Below are 20,934 nucleotides of genomic sequence, written 5' to 3'. Positions count from 1 at the left end.
TTTACTGGCTGAGGTATAATCTCTTCATCAAGTCCAGGAAGGTGCTTGAAAAGCTAGAAGTTAGGTCTGCAAAGCCACATGCTTCCAAGGGAACATACAAATGGATATGCACTGAATATTTGTGTCCCCCCAAATTCAGATGTTGTAGCCCTACCCCAATGTGATGGTATCAGGAAGTGGGATTTGGGGAGATAAATGGATTTAGATAGTCATGAGAGTAGGACCCCCCATGATGGCATTAGTGTCTTTTTAAGAAGGAAAAAAGCTCTCAGTGGCACGCAATGAGGAAGGGTCATAAGAGGACACAGTGAGAAGGTGGGTGTCTACAAGCCAGGACCCAGGTTCTCTAATCTGGAACCAAAGCTGCTAGCACCTTGATCTTGAACTTTCCAGCCTCCAGAACTGTGAGAAATAAATGTCTGTTGTTCAAGCCACCCAGGCTATGGTGTTTGTTATGAGCAGCCAGAGCTGACTGAGATAATGGCCTAATTGTCTGGGCTCTTGTCCCTTCCAGAACTGGATTCAGAATTACAGGAGGGACAATATCAGAGGGCATTTTGGCCACAAGCAATTTTTCATTCTTTCTCTCAACATCGACTTGCTCTCTCTGTATAGGTAAATGTACAGTGAGAAGAATTTGGTATTGAAAACTGAAAATAAATAGTGGATGAGAAAAAAAGAACTGTACAAGGGAACCATCTTAAGAAAAGTATAACTCAAATCCTGGCACAGAAAAAGAGGATTTTTAAGAAAATGATTTCTGCAAATGTGCTTACCTTTGTTTAAGCGTCCCATCACAGTAAATTCAAAATACTTGCTGTTGTCAGTGGAAGAGTAAAGGCCGAGGATGGTGGCCGAGCTCTTCGACTGCAGTTTGAAGGTGGAGATCACGTACAGCTCATTCAGGGTGGGGTCGGTCAGGATTGGCCGCAGGGCACCTGGGTTCAGCCTCTGGCTGGAGGATGGGAGAAGGTCAAAGACTGGGGAGAATGGAAAGAGAAAGACATAATCAGTAAAATATTTAAGTTTGGAGCAAACACCTTTTTTTTTTTTTTTTAAAGGGGATAAATGGACAGAAAGCTATGAAGTAATGTAAACGAATGTGGTCATTTTCCACACTGCCAAACTCCCCAGGTCTTATCACTCTTAGAGTGGCTGGCCGTTTGGAACCAGAAGAGATATAGCACAATATTTATCACTAGGTTAGAACCTCCAAGGGAAGACTGAGTTTGCAAATCCCAGTTTGCATCTGGCTGAAGTGGCGGCTCTGGAAATGCCCACTGGGCAAAGCACTGAAGGCTTTAAGTACCAAGGAAGAGGTGAGAGCATCTAAGTCCTGGCTTTTCTTAGATTCCCATCCAGTGAGTTTCTGAAGTCCTTGGGATTCCTCAATCTTCTCCTGGACCAGAGCCAAATGTATTTTCCTGGTCCGTGAGAAAGGACACAGTGGACGCAGCAGAACGCATGGATGTGGTGGGAGACAAAGTGTCAGAAGATGGTTTGCTTCCTTTGTGCGACTTATGTTCCCTTCATGCGCTTACAGGTCTCCAATATTTCTGTTAAAAACCCCAATGCAGAAACAAAACAACGTGGTCTCTATTTCCTGTGACTTAACTGATAGAGTTGGTTTACAAAACCTAGAATAAGTTGCTTGTGTTCACACCAGCAGCACTTTCTCTCCAATGTTTTAATACTTAAGAAAGGTTTGGGAGAGTACATCTAGAGTTATGTAAAAGGCAATGGCCAAATTTGGGTCTAACTCGCTATAAGTTACTTAGCATTTCTGTTGTTTTATGCAAATATTGTTCGAACAGTTCCATAACTGCCTCCTGGATACAATAATTTGGTTACTAAAAGTGTAGTAGTATTCATAATTACACATAGTTCTTATAAATTAATAAAATAATAATCCTTATAGAAAAATGTGCAAAAACCATGAAAAAAAAAACAATTTACAGAAAAAGAGTTACAATGGCAAATAATTATGTATGTAAATGTTCATATGCTTAACTAATGATGAAGGAATTGCTAACTTAATATTTTCACTAAATTGCATAAACAATGAATACAATAATAGCTAACTGTTGATGAGGGTTCAGGAAAGTGGAAACTCATATACTGGTGGGTAAGATCTAATTAGTACAACTTTTTCAAAGACAGTTTAAATAACAGTATCAAAGGCCCTAAGACATACATGCTTTCTGATTAGGAATTCTACTCACAGAAGTTATCCTAAGGAAATAAAGATAGCATGGCAAATTACTTAGGTACAAAGATATTCACCACCTGTGGTAATTTGAGAATTTCTGTGAAGGAAGAATTATGTCAAACTTCAATGGAACAGGGAGAAACCGGAGGCTCAGTGGGCACAGCACTTTGTTATGAAAACAGTGTCCTTGGCAGAGAAAGAAGGGCTCAACAGAGATTAAGCCACCCTGTGGTATTGCAATTGTTTAACAATTCATTATTTGTGGGTTTTAAAAATATATTTTTATTGACTTCAGAGAGGAAGGGAGAGGGAGAAAGAGATAGAAGCTTCCATGATGAGAATCATCCATTGGCTGCCTCCTGCACAGGGATCAAGCCCAAGCAGCCTGGGCATGTTCCTGGACCCCGACTGGGAATCCTGGGTCATAAGTTTACACTCAACCACTGAGCCACACTGGCTGGGCTGGCATTATTTGTAATATCAAAACAATGGGGATGGGACAATTTATCTTAGAGCCCTGGATAAGTACATTTTGGCCCTTTCAAAAAGTGGAATATTATGCATTAAAAAAGGAAGTGCAGCTGACTACTTATAGATGTGGAAAGATGTATATGATATATTAAGTGGAAAAAAGAGATTATAAAACTATACATATAACAGGATCCCACTTGAAATATATACTTGCATAGAAAAATATTTCAAAAACAATACAACAAATATTAACATGAATAGTAGCTGTCTCTGGGTTGTATAGTTATAAATATTTAAATTTCCTTCTGTTTACCCAGTCTCCCCATCCTCGCTTTTTATTTTATTTTAACAGTGAACAGGTATTGCATTTGTAATAAAAAAAGAAATAAAAGTTATAAAGCCAACAAGCAAAAAACAACTTAAGAATGTATACTCTTGCTTCCTTTTGCCCTTTCAATTTTTGGAAAATCTAGGGGGGGGAAAAAAAAGAATGTTTACTCTTTTTAAAAGACAGCCTGTCTTCAGAGTGAATCTGTATCGCTTCTTTCACGGGTACGAAGAACCTTACACAATAATGAATTTACTACTAGACGTGAAGAAAAGCATAATATCTATTATGTTTCCCCTAGCACTCCACTTTCCCCTAACTAGAAGACTTCTATTCTACTTCAAAAGAGAAACAGAAATTTTTAAACTCGCAGAGAATGGGAAATGTTGCATTTCCACCAGTGAGGGCAATATGGCAATATGTTTAAAAGTTCTTTTCAGGACAAGGCATCTTCGGAAAAGGGATGTGAGTTTAAAATGAGAGAACTGCATTCATAACTAACCTCAGGAACTGTTGATTCTTGTTTTGACTATGATCACTTCCATAATTTAGCTCAAGCTAAATTTGCCGGAACTTCAATCTGTTTAGTTCATCTAATCCACTGGATTCTATCTCAAGCGGCAGAATTGGAATTAGTTAGTAATGAATTTGGAGAGTGTTTTGAAAAGGAAATGAGATATTCAATTTTCCTTTAATGTTATTACATTTTAGTAAAAGCACCAGATCTAAGCACAACCTTATAGTGTTAGAGGTTGAAATTACTGTTATCAATGAGCCCAGCTACCATGGTATGAAAATTGAATTTATACATACTAATCAGATTAACAAGGTTAGCTCAGAGGAGAAAGGAGATAAGCAAATTATCCAACTGAGCTGATAATTGCAGAAGTAATTAACTCAATAAAAGAATCTATCAGAAACTTGACTTAATCAGATAATCTACAGCAACTACATTAACTAGATAACTTAGAAAGTACAGCCTAATTTCAAGTCTCCACAATACAGGTAGCTCTCTCTAAGTATAAGCAAAATCTGTACCAGTAGCACACCAGGAAGTTCCGTGTTCAAATGTCAAAAATTCATATAACACAAAATACTATATCCATAAATTCAAACCTGCTTAATCATGTCTTCAATAAGAAAACTTTTGAAATATGTGAAAAATCGACTTTTCTGACACCAAAAAGGTTGTGGATTCAATTCTTGGTCAGGGCACATACTTAGGTTGTGGGTTTGATTTTAGGTTAGAGTGTATATAGGAGGCAACAGATAGATGTTTCTCATATCAACATTTCTTTTTCTCTATCTACTCATCCTTGTTCCTCTCTTTCTAAAATCAATAACATATCCTTGGGTGAGGATTTTAAAAAACAAACTAACTTTCTCATTAAAAAAAAAAAAGATTCTTCACAGCAAAGGAGATTAACGGAATGAAACAGCAACTTATTAAATGTGAGAACATATTGCAAATCATATATCTGACAAGGAGTTAATATCTAAAATATATAAAGGACTCATGCAAAAAATAAACAATCCAATCTGATTTAAAAATGGGCAGAAAAATCAAAGAGGATATACAGATGGTCAATGGGTACATGTGAAGATGCTCAACATTAGTGATGAAATGCAAATCAAAGCCATAAGGAGCTATCCCTTCACACCTGCTAGAAAGGCTAATTAAAAAAATAAGAAACAGTCGGTGAGGACATTTGCACCATTGCTGGCAATGTAACCTGGTGCAGGTTGGAGGTTCCTCAAATTTAAAAACATAACTACCATATGATTCAGCATCTCTACTTCTGGGTACTTATCTAAACACACACACACACACACAAAAACAACAACAACACTAATTTGAAAAGATATATGCACGCCCGTGTTCATTGCAGCATTATTTACAACAGCTGAGATATAGAAACAACCTAAGTATCATAAATGGATGGTTGGATACTGAAAATACAGTATACATATACAGTGGAATATTATTCAGCCATAAAAAATGATAAAATCTTCCATTTGTGACAACATAGATGGACCTAGAGGGTATTATACTAAATGAAATAAATCAGAGAAAGACAGATACTGTATGATCTCACTTACATGTGGAACAAAATAAATAAATACATAAATAAAATAAAAACCAAGCTCATAGAAACTGAGAACAGATTTGTGGTTGCCAGAGGTCAGGGTCGGGGGAAGAGCTGAAATGGATGAAGGGGACCAATAGGTAAAAACTTAATTATAAAACAAGTAAGTCCTGGGATGTAATGTACAGCACAGTGACTACAGCTAATAACACTGTACCACACGTTTGAAAGTTACTAAGGCAGATTTTAAAAGTTGTCATCACACAAAAAAATTCTAATTATGTATGGTGATGGGTATTAAATAGACTTATTGTGGTGATCATTTTTCAATATTACATTTTTTGGATATACACCTGAAATTAACATATGTCAATTATACTTAAAAAAAAAAAAAAGCTTTTTCTTACCTTTGTAGAAGCAAGGCCACAATGAATAAATAGTATATACAGCATTTCAAACATATCAATGCAAACTAAAAGCAGTGCAGTATCCCCTGAAACCACAATCCTGGTTGCCTGATCCGGAATCAAAATGCATTATTTGGTGAAATGCAAAGTTTAAGCGGGTGATGACTGCAATGGAGGGGAAAGGGTTAGCGAGTGCCCTCACCAGCGAGCTTCGTTCTAGCTCAGTGAGGAGTAAGTTTTAAGTTGAGTCTCTTCCAGCTGTATTTCCTTAATCAGTAATAAATCACCCGGGGCACCAATTTCAAACAGATGAAGGCCATCACCTAAGATCTTCTCTTGCTAAAACAATTTCTTCCTTTTGGCCTTTACCAAACAAAAACAAAAATTAAATTAAAAAAAAAATCTGTTAAAGCTTAGTAAGTGCTTTTTGCCTAATGGTTATTTTCACCTCATCTCACAAAGAGGTTTGAGGTTTATCCAGATGTCTTTTCAATCACTGTATTTATCGAATGTTTACTTCTTCATAGAGAAAGATGGATTTCTCAGCCCTTCCTGTACTGTTTATCTTAGGGATCAAGAGACGAAGCCAACCCCCTAAGGAGGTTTTGGGGTCCAAGCAAAGTTAGAGCAGAGAAAGGCGAGCGGCGGGGAGACTGGAACAACGGCAGGTCTCAGACCCTCTGGGTGAACAGGCCTCTGGCCCCACGGAGGGATTCAGGGGGCAAGGGAGAGGGTGGGCCAGCTGGACCGAGACTCGGGGGACAGCACCCCGTTTCGCCCCACTCCAGGCGGCGTATGTTAGAGGTCCAGGGCCATGTGGTGGGTCAGCTTCGAAGAAAACCCCACGTTTTTGCATAGACTGAAAATCAGTTTTGGAGCCCCCAAACTATAGTTTAGGAATGGATTTCATGGTGGATAACGGAGTCTCAGAAACACTATGCCCACGATGCTTTGACTTGGGCCCCAGAGGGACAGAGAGGTGCCCGGCGGGGCCCCGGACGGCCCGGGGCTCCGGGAATGGGAATGGGGGTTCTGGGCCGGCCGCCCCGCCGGGAGCCCACTTACCCTGGGGCGCCTGGGCGCCGGCGCCCAGCCAGGGCTGCAGGGCCAGGTGCAGCAGCAGGAGCGCGGCTCCGCGCGGGGCCGGCATGCTGGCTCTCCCGGGAGCGGCGGCGCGGGCCCTGCCCCGGTGTCCCCGGGCGGCTGGCGGGGCTGGCGGGCCCCGGGCTGCGGCGCAGGTGGAGGGCGCGCGCTGCGGGGCTGGTGCGGGGCCGGCGTCCGCGGTGCCGTCGGGGGCGCTGGCGTCTGGGCGCGTCTGGGCGCTGAGCGGGGCTGGAGCGCGGGCTGCGGGGCTGGGCGGCCGGGCCCGGCGCTTTATGGCCCGGCGGGTCCCGGGAGGAGGGGGAGGGCCGAGGCCGGGGCGGCCCCCTTGGCTGGGATTCCCCTCTGCCGGGAAGAGGGGGCGGCCGGAGCGAGGAGCGGGCGGCGGAGAGGGAGGCGTGCGTGGGGAGCCGCGCAGGAGCCGGGACCTGCTGGGTCCTCTGCTGCGGGCCGGTCCCTGGGCCCCCAGGGGCTCAGGAGGGGAGCAGAGGATGGGCAGCAGGGGGCTGGGGCAGGCGCGCAGGACCGGGTGGAGATGGAGGAGAGAGGGAGAAAGGGGGAGAAAGGACACTGACGGCTAGCTATGGGCACCATCAGGGCTTCCTTTTGTTTGAGAGCATCGTTTGGACAGACTTTGAAGGCTCATCTTGGTTTCCCTTCGGATGGAACCCTGAAGGCTCTCCAGGAACTCTCTCCTAAAGTGGTCCAGAGAGCAGTCTGTTTCGTTTCTTCAGGCTTTCTTTTGAATACCTCAAATGTTGAACATTTTCCCAGCTGTTTTTGAGATCTGAACAGTGAACGTTTTTGAGTTTTTGATGGAAAAAGAACGCCTCTCAAAGAACCCATTCGGACAGAACCGTTTCCAGTTCTGGTGGGGCTTTCTGGAGAGTTTATTTTCAATCCAATTTCTGTCTGTCCACTTCTGCTCCACCCTTCCAAAGATCCCTCGTGAGAGTTTAAAGGTATGGGAGTAGGACCTGAAAAAAGAGGAAACATAAGAAATTAATTCTCATCCTAGGCAAAGCTCCCCAAAATAATGTGGATTAACTAGAATTAAAAATATAGATATATTTTAGAATAATGGCAAACTTTTCCCTCTGAAACAATCTTGACGAGTGGAGAAAATCCAGCAAAGTATTTCTATCCCTGCCTTTAGGTCTCAAATAATTTCTTTCAAAGTTTAAGAAGCTATCTGTCACAAACAGGAAGATTCCCTCATCAGCTTGTTTCCATACCATGCTAGAGTAACCCCTCACCAATTATGATTCTACTTACAGCTAATGCCCTGGAGATTCTCCAGCTATTTTCAGAGCTCTTTTCCATTTGAGGTCTAACATAATTCGAATCCAGGTTTCATTTGATGCCACATTACACTGAAGTCACTGTATGAAATGAGCCATAGCAGGTCTGCACAGGAGAGCCCGGAGGAGAGGGTGTGCATGTTCTAACAAACCAAAAGCTCTCATGAAACTTCTTTAATATACTTTATTAAGAAACTGTGCACATATTCCTTAGAAAAATAACCAGAAATGCAATTGTGAGGACATTTGTTACAAATAGTAACTATATCTACTGAACTAGATTTTGACAGTTAGCATTTCTTAAAGTGACTACTCTACTTCATTAAAGGATACATTAATCCATCCACATGGCAGTTCCTGCAATGTCCAGTGATAATAATGATTGCTGAGCCAGGAAAACCCCCGGTTTAGTGCCAGATGTGTGAGTGTATTTGCTATGAAAGTATGATGCAGAGTGCAATGAAATAATGAGATATACAAAGCAAACTTGCAGAATGTGCTAAAATTCTATTCATTTGGAGTTTCACATTTGGGCTAATTTGATTTGAATTGGATTGAAGTTAATCTAAGGGGGAAAAGGTTTGTAAGCAAATGAATAATGTTACTTGAGTTCCTCGGGGCAATGTTTAACCTAACTGAAAGAACTAACACATGAAAGGTTTTAGTAGTTAACTGTCACCAGGAAAATCAGTACTTCTAATGGCAAATGAGCCCTAAAGCAGCTGATCTGGATAGCTGCAGTTTTTTTTTCAATCTTAAATGTAAAAATTATGTGGGTTTGCTATCCAATCATTGACAAAGGTGTTATGTTAGAAAAAATATTTTCCTATTAGACATGAAAGCTTAATTATAATGGTTTTCTCATTAATGTAATCAATTATCCAACACATAATTACTATGTGTCCACTCATTAATTAATTCAACAAATATTTATTGACAACCTTCTAGACTGTGCCTTGCATAGAAAGACAAGTGAGACAGTTCTTGTTCTCCAGCTCATAGTCTACTCAGACAAAGCAGGTGATATAAACAATATGATAAAAGCTGTCCTAGACATACGTCCTAAGAAAGAAGGAAATGCTGAAAAGAAAGCAACTTGTAGGCAGAGAGCGCTAGAAAAGGCTTCCTAGAAGAGCTGCCTTTTCATTTGGGTCGTGAAGGACGAGGAGGCATTCTCCATGTGACAAAGTAAGGGGAGAACATTGCAAGCCGAGAGAATGCGTGTTCTGTGTGAGACCAAGGAGGGAGACGTCAAGATACCTGTCCTGTCTGGGGCCCTGACCTGGGCAGCTTGGCATGTAGTTCGTTCCCTGAGATAGGAGGGGGAGGTGATGATTTGGGTTGGCCATGTTGAGTTTAAGGCATCATCAACACATTCAAATGGAGCTGTCCATTAGGCATTTAGTTACATGGGAGAGAGGTGGAGAGGTGTGGGCATCATTAATTTATAGATAGCCATAGGGATAGATGAGACTAATTGAGAAGAGTGTGTAAGATGAGGAAAAAACACTGAGGAACACTAACATTCAGAGGTTAGTCGATAACGAGAAGCCAGCAATAAAGATGAAAAGATGGAAAAGAAAACCAACGAAGTACGGTGTCAGGGAGGCCTGGTGAATAGTCTCAACACTGTGGAGAGGTCAAACAAGATAAGAGGTACAAACCATGCTTGGGTAGGCAGCACAGAAGTCATTGGCGACTCTGTTGAAAGCAGGTTGATGGAGCAGTGTGGATGAAAGAAAAGCAGAGTACTGCCATTTGAGGAATGAGGATGATAGGATAGGAAGTGGAGATAGTAAGAGTAATAATGAAGTAAAATAACTTTCAAGAAGCTTGCCTGTGAAGTGGAAGGCGGAGATAGGCCAGGAACTAATAGGAGAGATGTGAACATATTTTGATGTAGGTAGGTTAGGGCTGCCGAGGAGGGAATAGTTGATATGTGCTTTCTCTTAATCAAGGGGCACTAAAAGTATTTTGTGTTTTCCTCTAATAGTTTTGCATTTTATGTATCATATCACCCCTCTAACAATATAAGCTTTACAAAAATGAAGGCTGTCTGTGCAAGACAGTAACAGAATTCCCACCCCAGGGGTTTATTATCTCCTATAACATGCAGTCCAGAGAGCTGTAGCAGTAGTTCAGTGAATTAACAATATCATGTCTCTGGGTCAGCTTTTGGACTCCCCTCAGGATGCAAGGTGGCTGCTGTAGCTCCAAACACCATCTCTTTTCATGACAACATCCAAAAGCTTGTTCTCTGACTCTCTTTCTCTCTCTCTCTTCCACCCCCACATCCTTCACAGAGGAAACCCATTCTGAGAAACACCCAACAGACTTCTCTGGTCACAATGGGTCAAGTCTTGTCTGCCAGGAAGGATTTGGAAAGTGAGGACTGATGCTTTCAGCTTCTGTTGTGGGACTGGTCTGAACCAGGAAGGAAGGGGGAGAAGAGAATGGAGAATTGACTGTGCCAACATGGTCAGCCACAGGCTCTGTGTCTTGCACTTTGTTATGCCCATCACAGTGCTGGGTGCTCTCTTATGAGGTTTATAGGGAGAAAAAACAAACATATGAAGGTAGATGAGAATGATGTACTGCTAAGTCACAATAGGAGGAAAGTGTGAGGAAAAATTTAACAGCTTGCCTGTGTGGTTCAGGGTTTGAGTGCTGACCTATGACCAGGAAGTCACAATTCAAGTCCTGGTCAGGGTACATGCCCAGGTTGTGGGCCTGATCACTGTAGTTAATTCACTGACTCTCTGGACTGCGTGTTATAAGAGATAATAAACCGCTGGGGTGGGAATTCTGTTACTGTCTTACACAGAGAGCCTTCTTTTTTTGTAAAGCTTATATTGTTAGAGGGATTATGTGATATATAAAATGCAAAACTATTAGAGGAAAACACAAAATACTTTTAGTGCCCCTTGATTAAGAGAGAGCACATATCAACTACTGTGTGGGACATATAGGAGACTGCCAATCAATGATTCTCATCCTTGATATTTCTTTCTCTTTCTTTCTCTCTCTCTGAAATCAATAAAACAATATTTTAAAAATAGTTAACAGACTTAGGGGAAGTGAATGGGCAAAAAGAGACAAATAACTTCAATTTCAATGGGTTTAATATAAAGAACAGACTTCATATATAAAATGTTCTGAAATAGGGATTGGCCCATTGTGGCACACAGGTTGTTTCTGCAGAGTCAGCAAGCTAGCAATAGTTTTTTTACATTTTTATTTTTATTTTATTTTATTGATTTTTTACTGAGAGGAAGAGAGAGGGATAGAGAGTTAGAAATATCGATGAGAGAGAACCATCGATTAGCTGCCTCTTGCACACACATAGCCCCCCTCCCAACTGGGGCTGTGCCCGCAACCAAGGTACGTGCCCTTGACCGGAATTGAACCTGCGACCTTTCAGTCCGCAGGCCTACGCTCTATCCACTGAGCCAAACCGGTTTTGGCAGTTTTTTACATTTTTAAATGGTTGGAAAAATATGTTTTTATTTCTGACATGTGAAAATCATGTAAAATTCCAGTTGTAAGGTCTGTCAGTAGGTTTTTTTGGAACAAAGCTATGTTCACTGGTCTATGGCTATTTTTTGTGGCATAACCATCAAGTTGAATGTTTGCAACAGAGATTGTATAGCCTGCAAAGGCCTAGAATGTTAACTCTCTGGCTCTTTACAGAATAAGTTGCTGACCCTTATTCTAGACCCTAGGTTTTCTGGCAATCCTATTCGTTATGTTAAGACTTACTCATTAAGCAGAAAAGCAGATGGGAAGAGGAAGCAAACACTAGTGGACTCCCTTGTTGCTGATATTCCATTCCTTACCCTACTATCTTGTACTCAGATCTATGATTTGAGGGGCACAAGGCTTTGCAATTTTATCAAACATGTCAACTCAAAATCCAACTTATACAATTTTCAGAAAGAGATTACCTTATGGAGTTCTGACATGTCCCTTCATAAAAGTAATTCTGAGCGTGGATATGGTTGCTAGTGATTTGATTATTTTCATTGCTGCAGTCCAAGATTGACAGGAGGTAAGGAAAATAGGCATGACAAATTCAATAAAGTAAAAGTTTTAGCAGAAAAAACAGAGGTGATGAAATACAGCAGAGGAACTGAGGAACAGAAAGTAAGGGGATGAGGAAGGACTTTGGGGGGGGGGGAAGGTGGGACAGCAGTAAAGGACCCCTCAAGGACAAGCTTATTTCATCCAGGGGCACTGAGTGATCATTCCTTTTAAAGTACCCATCAGAGTCCCAAGCCCCATTTAATACTTTCATCTTTCACCCCCGCCCCCATCCCTGCCCCCTGGAATATAAGCTCTCATTTTCCAGGGCCCTCTGGGTGGAGCTCCGTGTCCATTGCAGCTCCCTAAATGCCTAAGCCTATGATTGCAGTAATTCTAAAAGTAATTTATAAGAGTTAAACTGTGTAATGTGTAAATGCATGCCATTGCCACCTTAACTAAAGACTGAGGCATGGTGGTGGGGGTCACAGGCTGTGGTTCTAGTCCTTCGAGGGTTACTGTTCCTCTTATCTTGGTCACAGCAGCAAGCTTTCAACATTGTCTGCAAATCTGAGAGTGTGGCAGCCAAAATCAGGAGCCTGCATACTTGCCCTAGCACACTTCATCAGCTAGTCTTTTCATTTTCATTTGTACAACATAACTTACTTATACACATGGACTGTACACACATTTATATATATGTACATGCATAAGCACATGCACACACATACCCCAACTTTTTTTTCTTTAAAAGGGTGAAACCTTTTAAAAAATATATTTTTATTGATTTAAAAAGGAAGAGAGAGAGAGAGAGAGAGAGAGAGAGAGAGAGAGAGAGAGAGAGAGAGAAATAAGAGAGAATCATTGATCAGCTGTGTTCTGCATGTCCCCTGCTGGAGATTGAGTCTACAACCTGAGCATGTGCCCTTGATTAGAATTGAACCAAGAACCCTGCAGTCCACAGGCTGACACTCTATCCACTGAGCCAAACTAGGTAGGGCCACACCATCTTTTTCTCTTTTCTGTGGAAGCATCTTAGTAGCTAGCTCACATAGTAATAGAATCAACTTTAAATATCTTGGATATAGAGCTCTACCTTATATTTGATCTCACCTAATTACACAACAATGAGATAAGACAATGAGGATGGTCATAATTCCCACTGTACAGTCTAGAAAACTAAATGTCAAGAAGGGTGGACAAGCTTCCCAAGGAAATGCCAGAGCCTGGACACACACTCAGGTCCCTGACCCAGCCTAGCTTCCTTCTCCTGGCTGCACAGCCCTGTGGAGAATGGGCATCTGATCAATGCACCAACCCTGCTTCCTGGGCAGACTAGGTGAAGTGAGGCCCTAAGAATGAATTTCTTGTTGTGAATTTTACTTATTTCTTTCTCATATATTATGTGAAGCCAAAAACTCAGTAGTCTAGTATTTGCTTTTTCGTCCTCTATACTTTTCAAAGACCATCAAAAATGGCTGTGGTCACCAGCACAGTATGTCATGGACCAGCCTTGTCCATGGAGGGATGCTTGTCTAATCTAGATAAAGGGCACCCAGAGACACACCATCTTCATTTACTAGGTGTATGTCTTGGGGAGGTCCCCTAAACTCCTGTCTGGGGAACAGGTGATATCTCAGTTTCCTCACTGGGACATGGTAATGACACCTGCAGTGTGAGTTGTATGAGAATTAGGTCTGGGATGGTGCCTTACATACTGGGCTCTCACTTACCAGCAGTTGGTTATTCCAGGGTTGGGGATCTAATTCAGTTTCCTGAAGCCAATTCCAAGGACGCTGTGAATTTGAAATATTTCTGAAAAGGGCTGATGAAAATGAGCAGGAATGCAGCAGGTTCTGTAGCCATACTATCTGGCTGGGATCCTCGCTCCATCACTGTATGTCCTTGGGAGGCAATTTAATGGCCCTGTTCCTTAGATGGGGTGTCATTTGTACGATGGAGATGCTAATGGTACCTGTTGTAAGGTGAGTAAAGATGCCAATAGGACTTATTAGGTAAGAGAATAAATATACATATTTAAACAAGTGCCGGCACATAGTTGTTTAATTCTCTTCCTTCTCCTTCTCCTCTCCAGTCTCTCTCTCTCTCTCTCTCTCTCTCTCTCTCTCTCTCTCTCTCTCTCTCTATATATATATATATATATATATATATATATATATATATATATTTCTCTCTCATTCAGGTACTACTATTAAATATTTGTAAGTGGCTTCTTAAAAATCTATTGCCCAGAGCCTAAATGAGAGGAGTGGGGAAGCACTAGGTTGCTGTGACAATCTTTGAACAATTAGAGTGTGTTCTCTGAGAAAGGTGACACCAAACCCTCTTGTTAAAAAAAAGGAAGAACAGCAGTGCTTAGAGGAAATTTTAAGTACCCTGACTGTAAGCAGAATTAGTACTTTTGGCTCTCGTGGTAACCTAGGACAAAAATTGAGCTTCCAAGTCAGGGGGAAGCTGTGTTACTATACATAAACAGAGAAATCTCACTCCTGGGTAACTCTTTGCATACAGGTCCAGCCAGATATGTTGGCCAACATACAGATCAGAAAAATAGAGAATTTAGGGGGCTGGTTCAGGCCAAGTAAGGACCTGGAATAAAAATAATCTGCCATCGACACTGGGGAATAATTATTCTATTATAGTCATGGTCTGGGAGGTATTATGGAATGCTATGATCATGAGATTTGCTTGTTGTACAATAGATAACATTTGCTTACTTTTCCTTTATTTCTCTATTTTTCTTTATAAATATTTCTGTTTATCAATTGAGGTGGAGCTCATGCAACTGAGGAAACTGATGTTAATCTACTCAGCTATCTAGGGGAAAGGTTTTCCCTGCTTGTTAAGTGGAGGCTTGTGTTAAGGGAACTGTCACAACCTCAGAGAGTAGCTTGGTCTGGAGCATCCCAAGCCCAACAACAATACAAAAGAAAACGTGAGAGATATTTCATTTGCCCTTTAGTCTTCTTCATTAGCCGCAGCACAGAGAGTGTGGAATAGATTAATCCATCCTATTTGAATCAGTTCATCCAAGGTTGGAATTAAAAGCAATTTGTCCATGTTGGTGGGTTTTTAGCAGCTGCTAGTGCAAACCTCTAACAAGACAAGCAAAATCCATTATGAAAAAGAGAAATGAAAACTTATTACCTCAGGTTGTAATACTTTACTGACCAACTTTTAGAGCCAGTAGTAATGATATAACTGTATTTGTTCATCACTTATGGACACAGTTTTGTCTCTGAAATTGAAATGGGGAAAGAATCTGCTCTCCTTTGATATATTAAAGCTGATTATGGCAATTGAATTTGTCATCTCACTTGATTCAACTTATGCTAAATATAACAACCTTTTCCCAGAGAAATCCCACTCAAAAAATCAGTGGAGACATTCCAAAGAACATAGAAAATAAAAAATGAAATGAAATAAAACAAAATGGCATTTTAAGACTACAGTGTAGGTGTTACGTGGGAGGAGGGCAACAATGGGGTGGCCCTGAGAACTAGGCTATGGAAGGAAATAGCCTTTTGCCAGCTGAGCACATGTACTGGTAACCCAGTATACAGTCACATCTCATGCAATGCAGAGACTTGACTTTAACCTGTCCTCAAGAAAGGTTTTAACACATCTAAGGAAAGACTGTCTCCGTCAGAAAGGGACTTGGTCATACATTGATGTCTGGGAATGGGTAGCATGGATAGAGTCAGCGAGGCAAAAGCTGGCAGTGGCCGAAACCGGTTTGGCTCAATGGATAATCGGTCTGTGGACTGAAAGGTCCTGGGTTTGATTCCGGTCAAGGGCACGTACCTTGGTTGCGGGCACATCTCCAATAGGGGGTGTGCAAGAGGCAGGTGATCAATGATTCTCTCTCATCGATGTTTCTAACTCTCTATCCCTCTCTCTTCCTCTCTGTAAAAAATCAATTAAAAAAAAAAAAAAGCTGGCTGTGGACATGTGAGTACTGTCCAGGAAAAGGTTGTCCTGGCCCCAAACACTCCCTTTCCGGTCCAAGAGGAAGACAGACCACATGGTGCAAATGGATGCATCAGGTAAACATACGCTGATCCAATGAAACATCAGCCTTGCTGCTTGCAGAGCAACTTTGGGCTAAATTGGCTTCCTGGTAGTTTGTCTAGGACTTGCTGCTGCTAATGCCCACCTCAGAAGAGACACCTTTTAATGACAATAGTGTTAGTCTGGTGATGATTCCTCAGCCTCCCTCACACACTGACCGGTGAAGAGTTTCAGCTCTGAGACCGAATCCCCAGTTTGTTCTTTGGTGCTTTCGCCATGGAAAGGAGCCATCTGCCAGTTTTCCCTGTGACACCTGGCCTCCCGGGGACCTGCTTCATGACTGTCAACAATCAGCACTCATTTCACTAATGATGAGAATGATGTTGTTTTAATAAAACACATGGTGGCCCGACTGGTGTGGCTCAGTGGATGAGCATTGACCTATGAACCAGGAGGAAAGGGCACATGCCTGGGTTTCAGGTTTGATCCCCAGTAGGGGGCATGAAGGAGGCAGCAGTGGTGGTGGTGGTGGTGAGAGGAGGGAGAGGGGGGATTACTGATTATCTCACTCCCACCCCCAACAGTGAGGCGAGCTTCAGCCCTTTATAATGTGGCCTCCTATCTCCCCAGGGACTTGTAGACCTTTCTAGAAGGTCTCCCGGTAGAGACGCAAGCCCCTGGGCATCCTTCATCTAGGCTGCACTTGATACTTGGGTCATTTAGGAGAAGTTCAGACCTGAGATAGCCAAGTCCTATTTAGCTTTTGCTGCCACCAACTCAGCACTAAGAAACAAAACTTTCCCGTCTCCTACTGGATCTTTGTTTTAACGCCAAAAATAAAACCATGATAGGGTAACACCTTGCTTCATCTTTTCTCATCTAAGTTAAGATAATGTTCTAAGGCTGAACATTAATTTTAATTACTAGTATTTTAAAGGATGTAAAGTTTCCCTTAAGAGATGACTTACCAGGATGCTAACATTTCCAAGTTCTTGGGAGTTACACATTTCAACAGGGAGGAGTGTGAGGAAGCCCTTGGTTTTGTCTGAATCTGGAAGTGATGGGATAAAATCATCAAAGAAAGGGCCTCTCAGTTATGAGTACAGTCTCTCCCCTCCTTTCTCTACCTGGATAGGCTGAGGGTCACAGGTGCTCATTTGCTTCCCCCAGAGAGTCAGCAGCAGACCTGGAGGAAAGACCAGTGCTCTTTCTGGCGATACCAGCACTCCTGCTAGGGATCTCTGTCATGCCTGCGGGGACTGCAGTCATGCCTGTTGGAGATCATGATTCTACCTATTGGGAGCCATACTCATGTCTACCAGGCACTGTTGTCCCATCAGCTGGGGACCATAGCCATGTCTGCTGGATACCAGTGCCAATCTGCTGAGTACCCTCTGATGCTTTGGATCCTGTGAGATTCCAAAGCTGTGCAGCATTCTGAAGTGCAGCTTGAGAGGCTTGACTCTTTGCTGGTCAGGTGGAGTACATATATTTTAGGAAGTTGTGGCGGTGCCAAAGCAACATTGCCTTATAATACCCATAAGCTTCAATGAGTTTTTAATGAAGCAGCTCTGTTCATAATTTACTTATAACCCCACCTCTATACGGGGTTTGACAATGAATTACGGGGAAGCTGGGCTTGGAGATAGTGCCAAGAGCTGGGCACCAATCTATATTCAGAATCTCTACTTACGACGTTTTCATTCCTGGGTCAAGTTCACTTTCATCCTACCTTAGGGTAAATTTCTTCCAAATAGGCTTATTTATGGGGTAGCTACTGCTACAGCTGTCATTTATTGGGTACCTACTACATTCTAGGCCCTGTGCCAAGAGCTAATTTTACCTCTCTTAATTCTTACCAAAGTCCATACTTTTATTATGTTCCTATTTTACAAATGAGGGGTTGGAGGCTAGAGGCAGATACGTGACTTTTCCAAGACCACACTGCTAAGATTTAAACCCAGGCCTGTGGAATCTCACCCCCTTCTTCACCCCCCCCCTGCCACCCCCCCATGTGCTTGACTATGGGTAAATCCTAGAGGTGGACATAGATAGGACTCCTTGTAGGCCCCTTCATATGCAGCTAAGGAGTCCCATGGATGCCAGCACTGGTGTGTGTGTGAGAAGGGGGATGAGGCAGAGGGAAGAGGAGAGAGGATCTTTGGCAGAGTCAAGTGCTGTGCAGGATGAGGTCCCAGTGGAAAGATCAGCTGGAGATTTCCTAAAGATACCTTTTAATCTGAAAATATTAATACCCCAACTTCAGTAAGAATGAAGTTTCCTGGGCTATAAACTTGTAGGTGGGGATGAGACTTTCTCATCAGGCATGTTTAAGTTATTAGCTTTGGAGTCTCTCAGATGGCTTCAAGTGATGAATGTTGGAGGTCAGGATGCTGGGGCAAGAGAAGCACAGGGATCCACAACCTTGGGGGGTGGGGAGCTATCTCAGTAAGAAGCCCTGGGGCTTCATAAGCATCTTAGCTCCAACCTGCGGTTGGAATTTGCTTCAGAGAAGAAAACAAACCACTTTCAGAAGCCCACTGGCCATTGTAGAAGTCAGAAATTGGTCCTTCATCTCCCTCATTTTTTGTCTCTATAGTTTCACTATGATTTCCTTTTCCTGCCTACTGGCTCCTCTCTGTGTCATAGTCCAAGTTCACGAGAGAATCAGTTGGCTGTTTGGTCCTATGCTACTTAACACAGTGCTGCCATTGGTAAGAGTTTTATTACCGGCTTCTTTAGAGGCTGCTGATCTCCTTGTGCTTAGCCTATAGATGGCGCTTTTCAGAATAGGTTCCAATCCCTGGTCCAGTCAGTGGCAGGAACTTGTCCGGCTCTAAGAGGGGAAGCAGGCATTTACTAGTAAGCTTTTCTTAGTTTCCTTTCTTTCCACACACCATTATTATGTCAATACCCAGGAACCACTAATAGAGCATAATAAATTTGTATTAGTGCTATCTGATTTGTGTCTGATTTTGGTCAAGATAATTACTGTTTTCTTTATAGAAGCAGAATCGTATTTCAGTACCTTTTACAATTCTACATTGTGACTTGCTCTGATATGTAGAAAGTCTTAGAAATAGAAATAGAGCTCAAAGTCAGATACTGCTTTATTCGGCTCTCCTCGTGACTTGGGGTCGGGGGGAGCATTCTACAGAGCTCTGTGGAATCTGTGATGGCTCATTCCAAAATCTAGCGAAGTTTTGTGTAGTCATCATTACTCAAGACATCACCTCTCATACTTGCCCCATTTTTAGCTCTCTTTCTGCCTCTTGGCTTTGTGGATATCTTCCTCGATAAAATAGTTTTTGATTTAAAATAGTCAATAAACTGAACAAACTGAAGCAACGATTTTCCTTCCCTCTTGTGACTGTTCCCCAATATCCACTCTCCCCTTCCTTCCCCTTCATAGCTAGAGGCGAAGTCTGACTCATCCAAGGCCATGTCCCCTTCCTGGAGTAGCTTGAAGCTGGTCAAGGGACATAAGGCCCAAATTGAAATCCCAACTCTAAGGGCCATGTCTTCATCAGTGTTCCCAAAAGGCCAGTTGAGACCTTAAGACTATCCTGTGTCTTAACTTCTCCCTCTGCTCTGTTAGGCTTCCTCCTCGCTCCTCTCTGCCCCCCACAGGTGTTGATCTCAGGAGTACTCCCTAAGGAACTTCCTATACACTAATACACACCACAGAGTGTTTCCTAGGAAACTCACCCTGCAACACATCTTTAAAAGAACGCTACTTGCCCACCTCTCTGCTTACCTTTCTACAGATTGGAACACAAGGAGGGTGGTGGTGAGCCAGCTTTGAACATATGGATAAGGAGAACAACTTCAGAGCAACAAGATAGAAAGTATTTGGGTCAGTGAATGACTTCAAGGATCAAGCTCCCCATAACCCTGGACCACTAACCATCTGCATACTCAAGAGAGGAATTAGTCAACTTTGTCTTATTTGAACTATTCTATTTTTGGGTCTGTATATGAGAGGAGCTTACCCTAGGAGTTGGGGGAAATTATCTATTCCTGTCAGATAATTTAGAACCTTATATACTGCTATAAGGATTCTGGATTTTATCTTAAGGGCAAACGGTCTTTGCTGCATCTTTAGGCATCATTTATACTGTTTGTCTAAAGAAAGAACTGAGGACAAGAACTGAGTTTATTCATCCTTACAGCAGAATTGCCTTGGCATAATAGGAATACATCTCTTACATTTAGTTAGACTCAGCCTGGCTGTGGCTCAGTGGTTGAACACCGACCCATGCACTAAGAGGTCACTGGTTTGATTCCTGGTCAGGACACAGTCCCAGGTTGTGGGCTCAATCCCCAGTAGAGGGCATGCAGGAAGCAAAATTAGAATGACTTAATTAAAATTTTTTTTGCATTATCCTCATAAAATATGAAGTTGTAAATTTCAAACTAATGAAGATAGAATAAGAAATTCATGCATTTTCTTTGGAATTTTCTTTGAACTACCATTCTTTTGAGTCTCTCTTCACTGGAAGTGGATTTGATTTTTCACCCCAATCTGGCAACCATGCAGAATTTGAGTGGAAAATAGGATTAGAGCTGAAAAGTCCTTGCAGGAAGGAATGATTGGCTCTCTATATATAACCAAAGAACAATAATTAGAGTCACAAGGACTTGAAAGGTAATGCTTTAAAACCTTCTCCATAATATGCATAACCACATTACTTTTTTGGTTTAGAAGGCAAACTAAATTCATATGTTTTCTTGGGGTAAATAAAAGCAATAGCACCTTAGCAAAATTCCCTGTCAAATTGTTTTCTGAAAATCATGTTGTAAACAGTTTCCCACTCTGGTTCTCTGCACATCTCTTGGCAATTTGTTTGTTTTGGACACACATGCATGACTATTCAGCTAGGTGGTCTAGGTTGGAATTTCACTTATTGCTATCCAAATAAAACACTCCTTTTCCAGAAATCAGCAAACTCTGTACTAACTGTTCTTTCAGAGCCTG

The 20,934-nt window shown here is 42.0% G+C and overlaps 1 protein-coding gene across 1 annotated transcript in view; it reads right to left on the bottom strand.

Moving 5' to 3' along the window:
* Positions 1 to 6,877, bottom strand: part of THBS4 (thrombospondin 4) — a 48,140-nt gene extending 41,263 nt beyond the window's left edge. Inside the window, exons 1-2 of the mRNA XM_036410377.2 lie at positions 6,568 to 6,877; positions 777 to 980 (exon numbers count right to left, since the gene is read on the bottom strand). Of these exons, the coding sequence (XP_036266270.1) occupies positions 777 to 980; positions 6,568 to 6,652 (289 nt within the window). The 5' untranslated portion in view covers positions 6,653 to 6,877. The remainder of the gene's footprint in view (positions 1 to 776; positions 981 to 6,567) is intronic.
* Between the last annotated feature and the right edge of the window lie 14,057 nt (positions 6,878 to 20,934).

The sequence above is a fragment of the Pipistrellus kuhlii genome, unplaced genomic scaffold, assembly GCF_014108245.1.
Source record: "Pipistrellus kuhlii isolate mPipKuh1 unplaced genomic scaffold, mPipKuh1.p scaffold_m20_p_4, whole genome shotgun sequence".
Taxonomy (NCBI): Eukaryota; Metazoa; Chordata; class Mammalia; order Chiroptera; family Vespertilionidae; genus Pipistrellus; species Pipistrellus kuhlii.
This window is presented reverse-complemented; position numbering and strand designations above follow the sequence as displayed.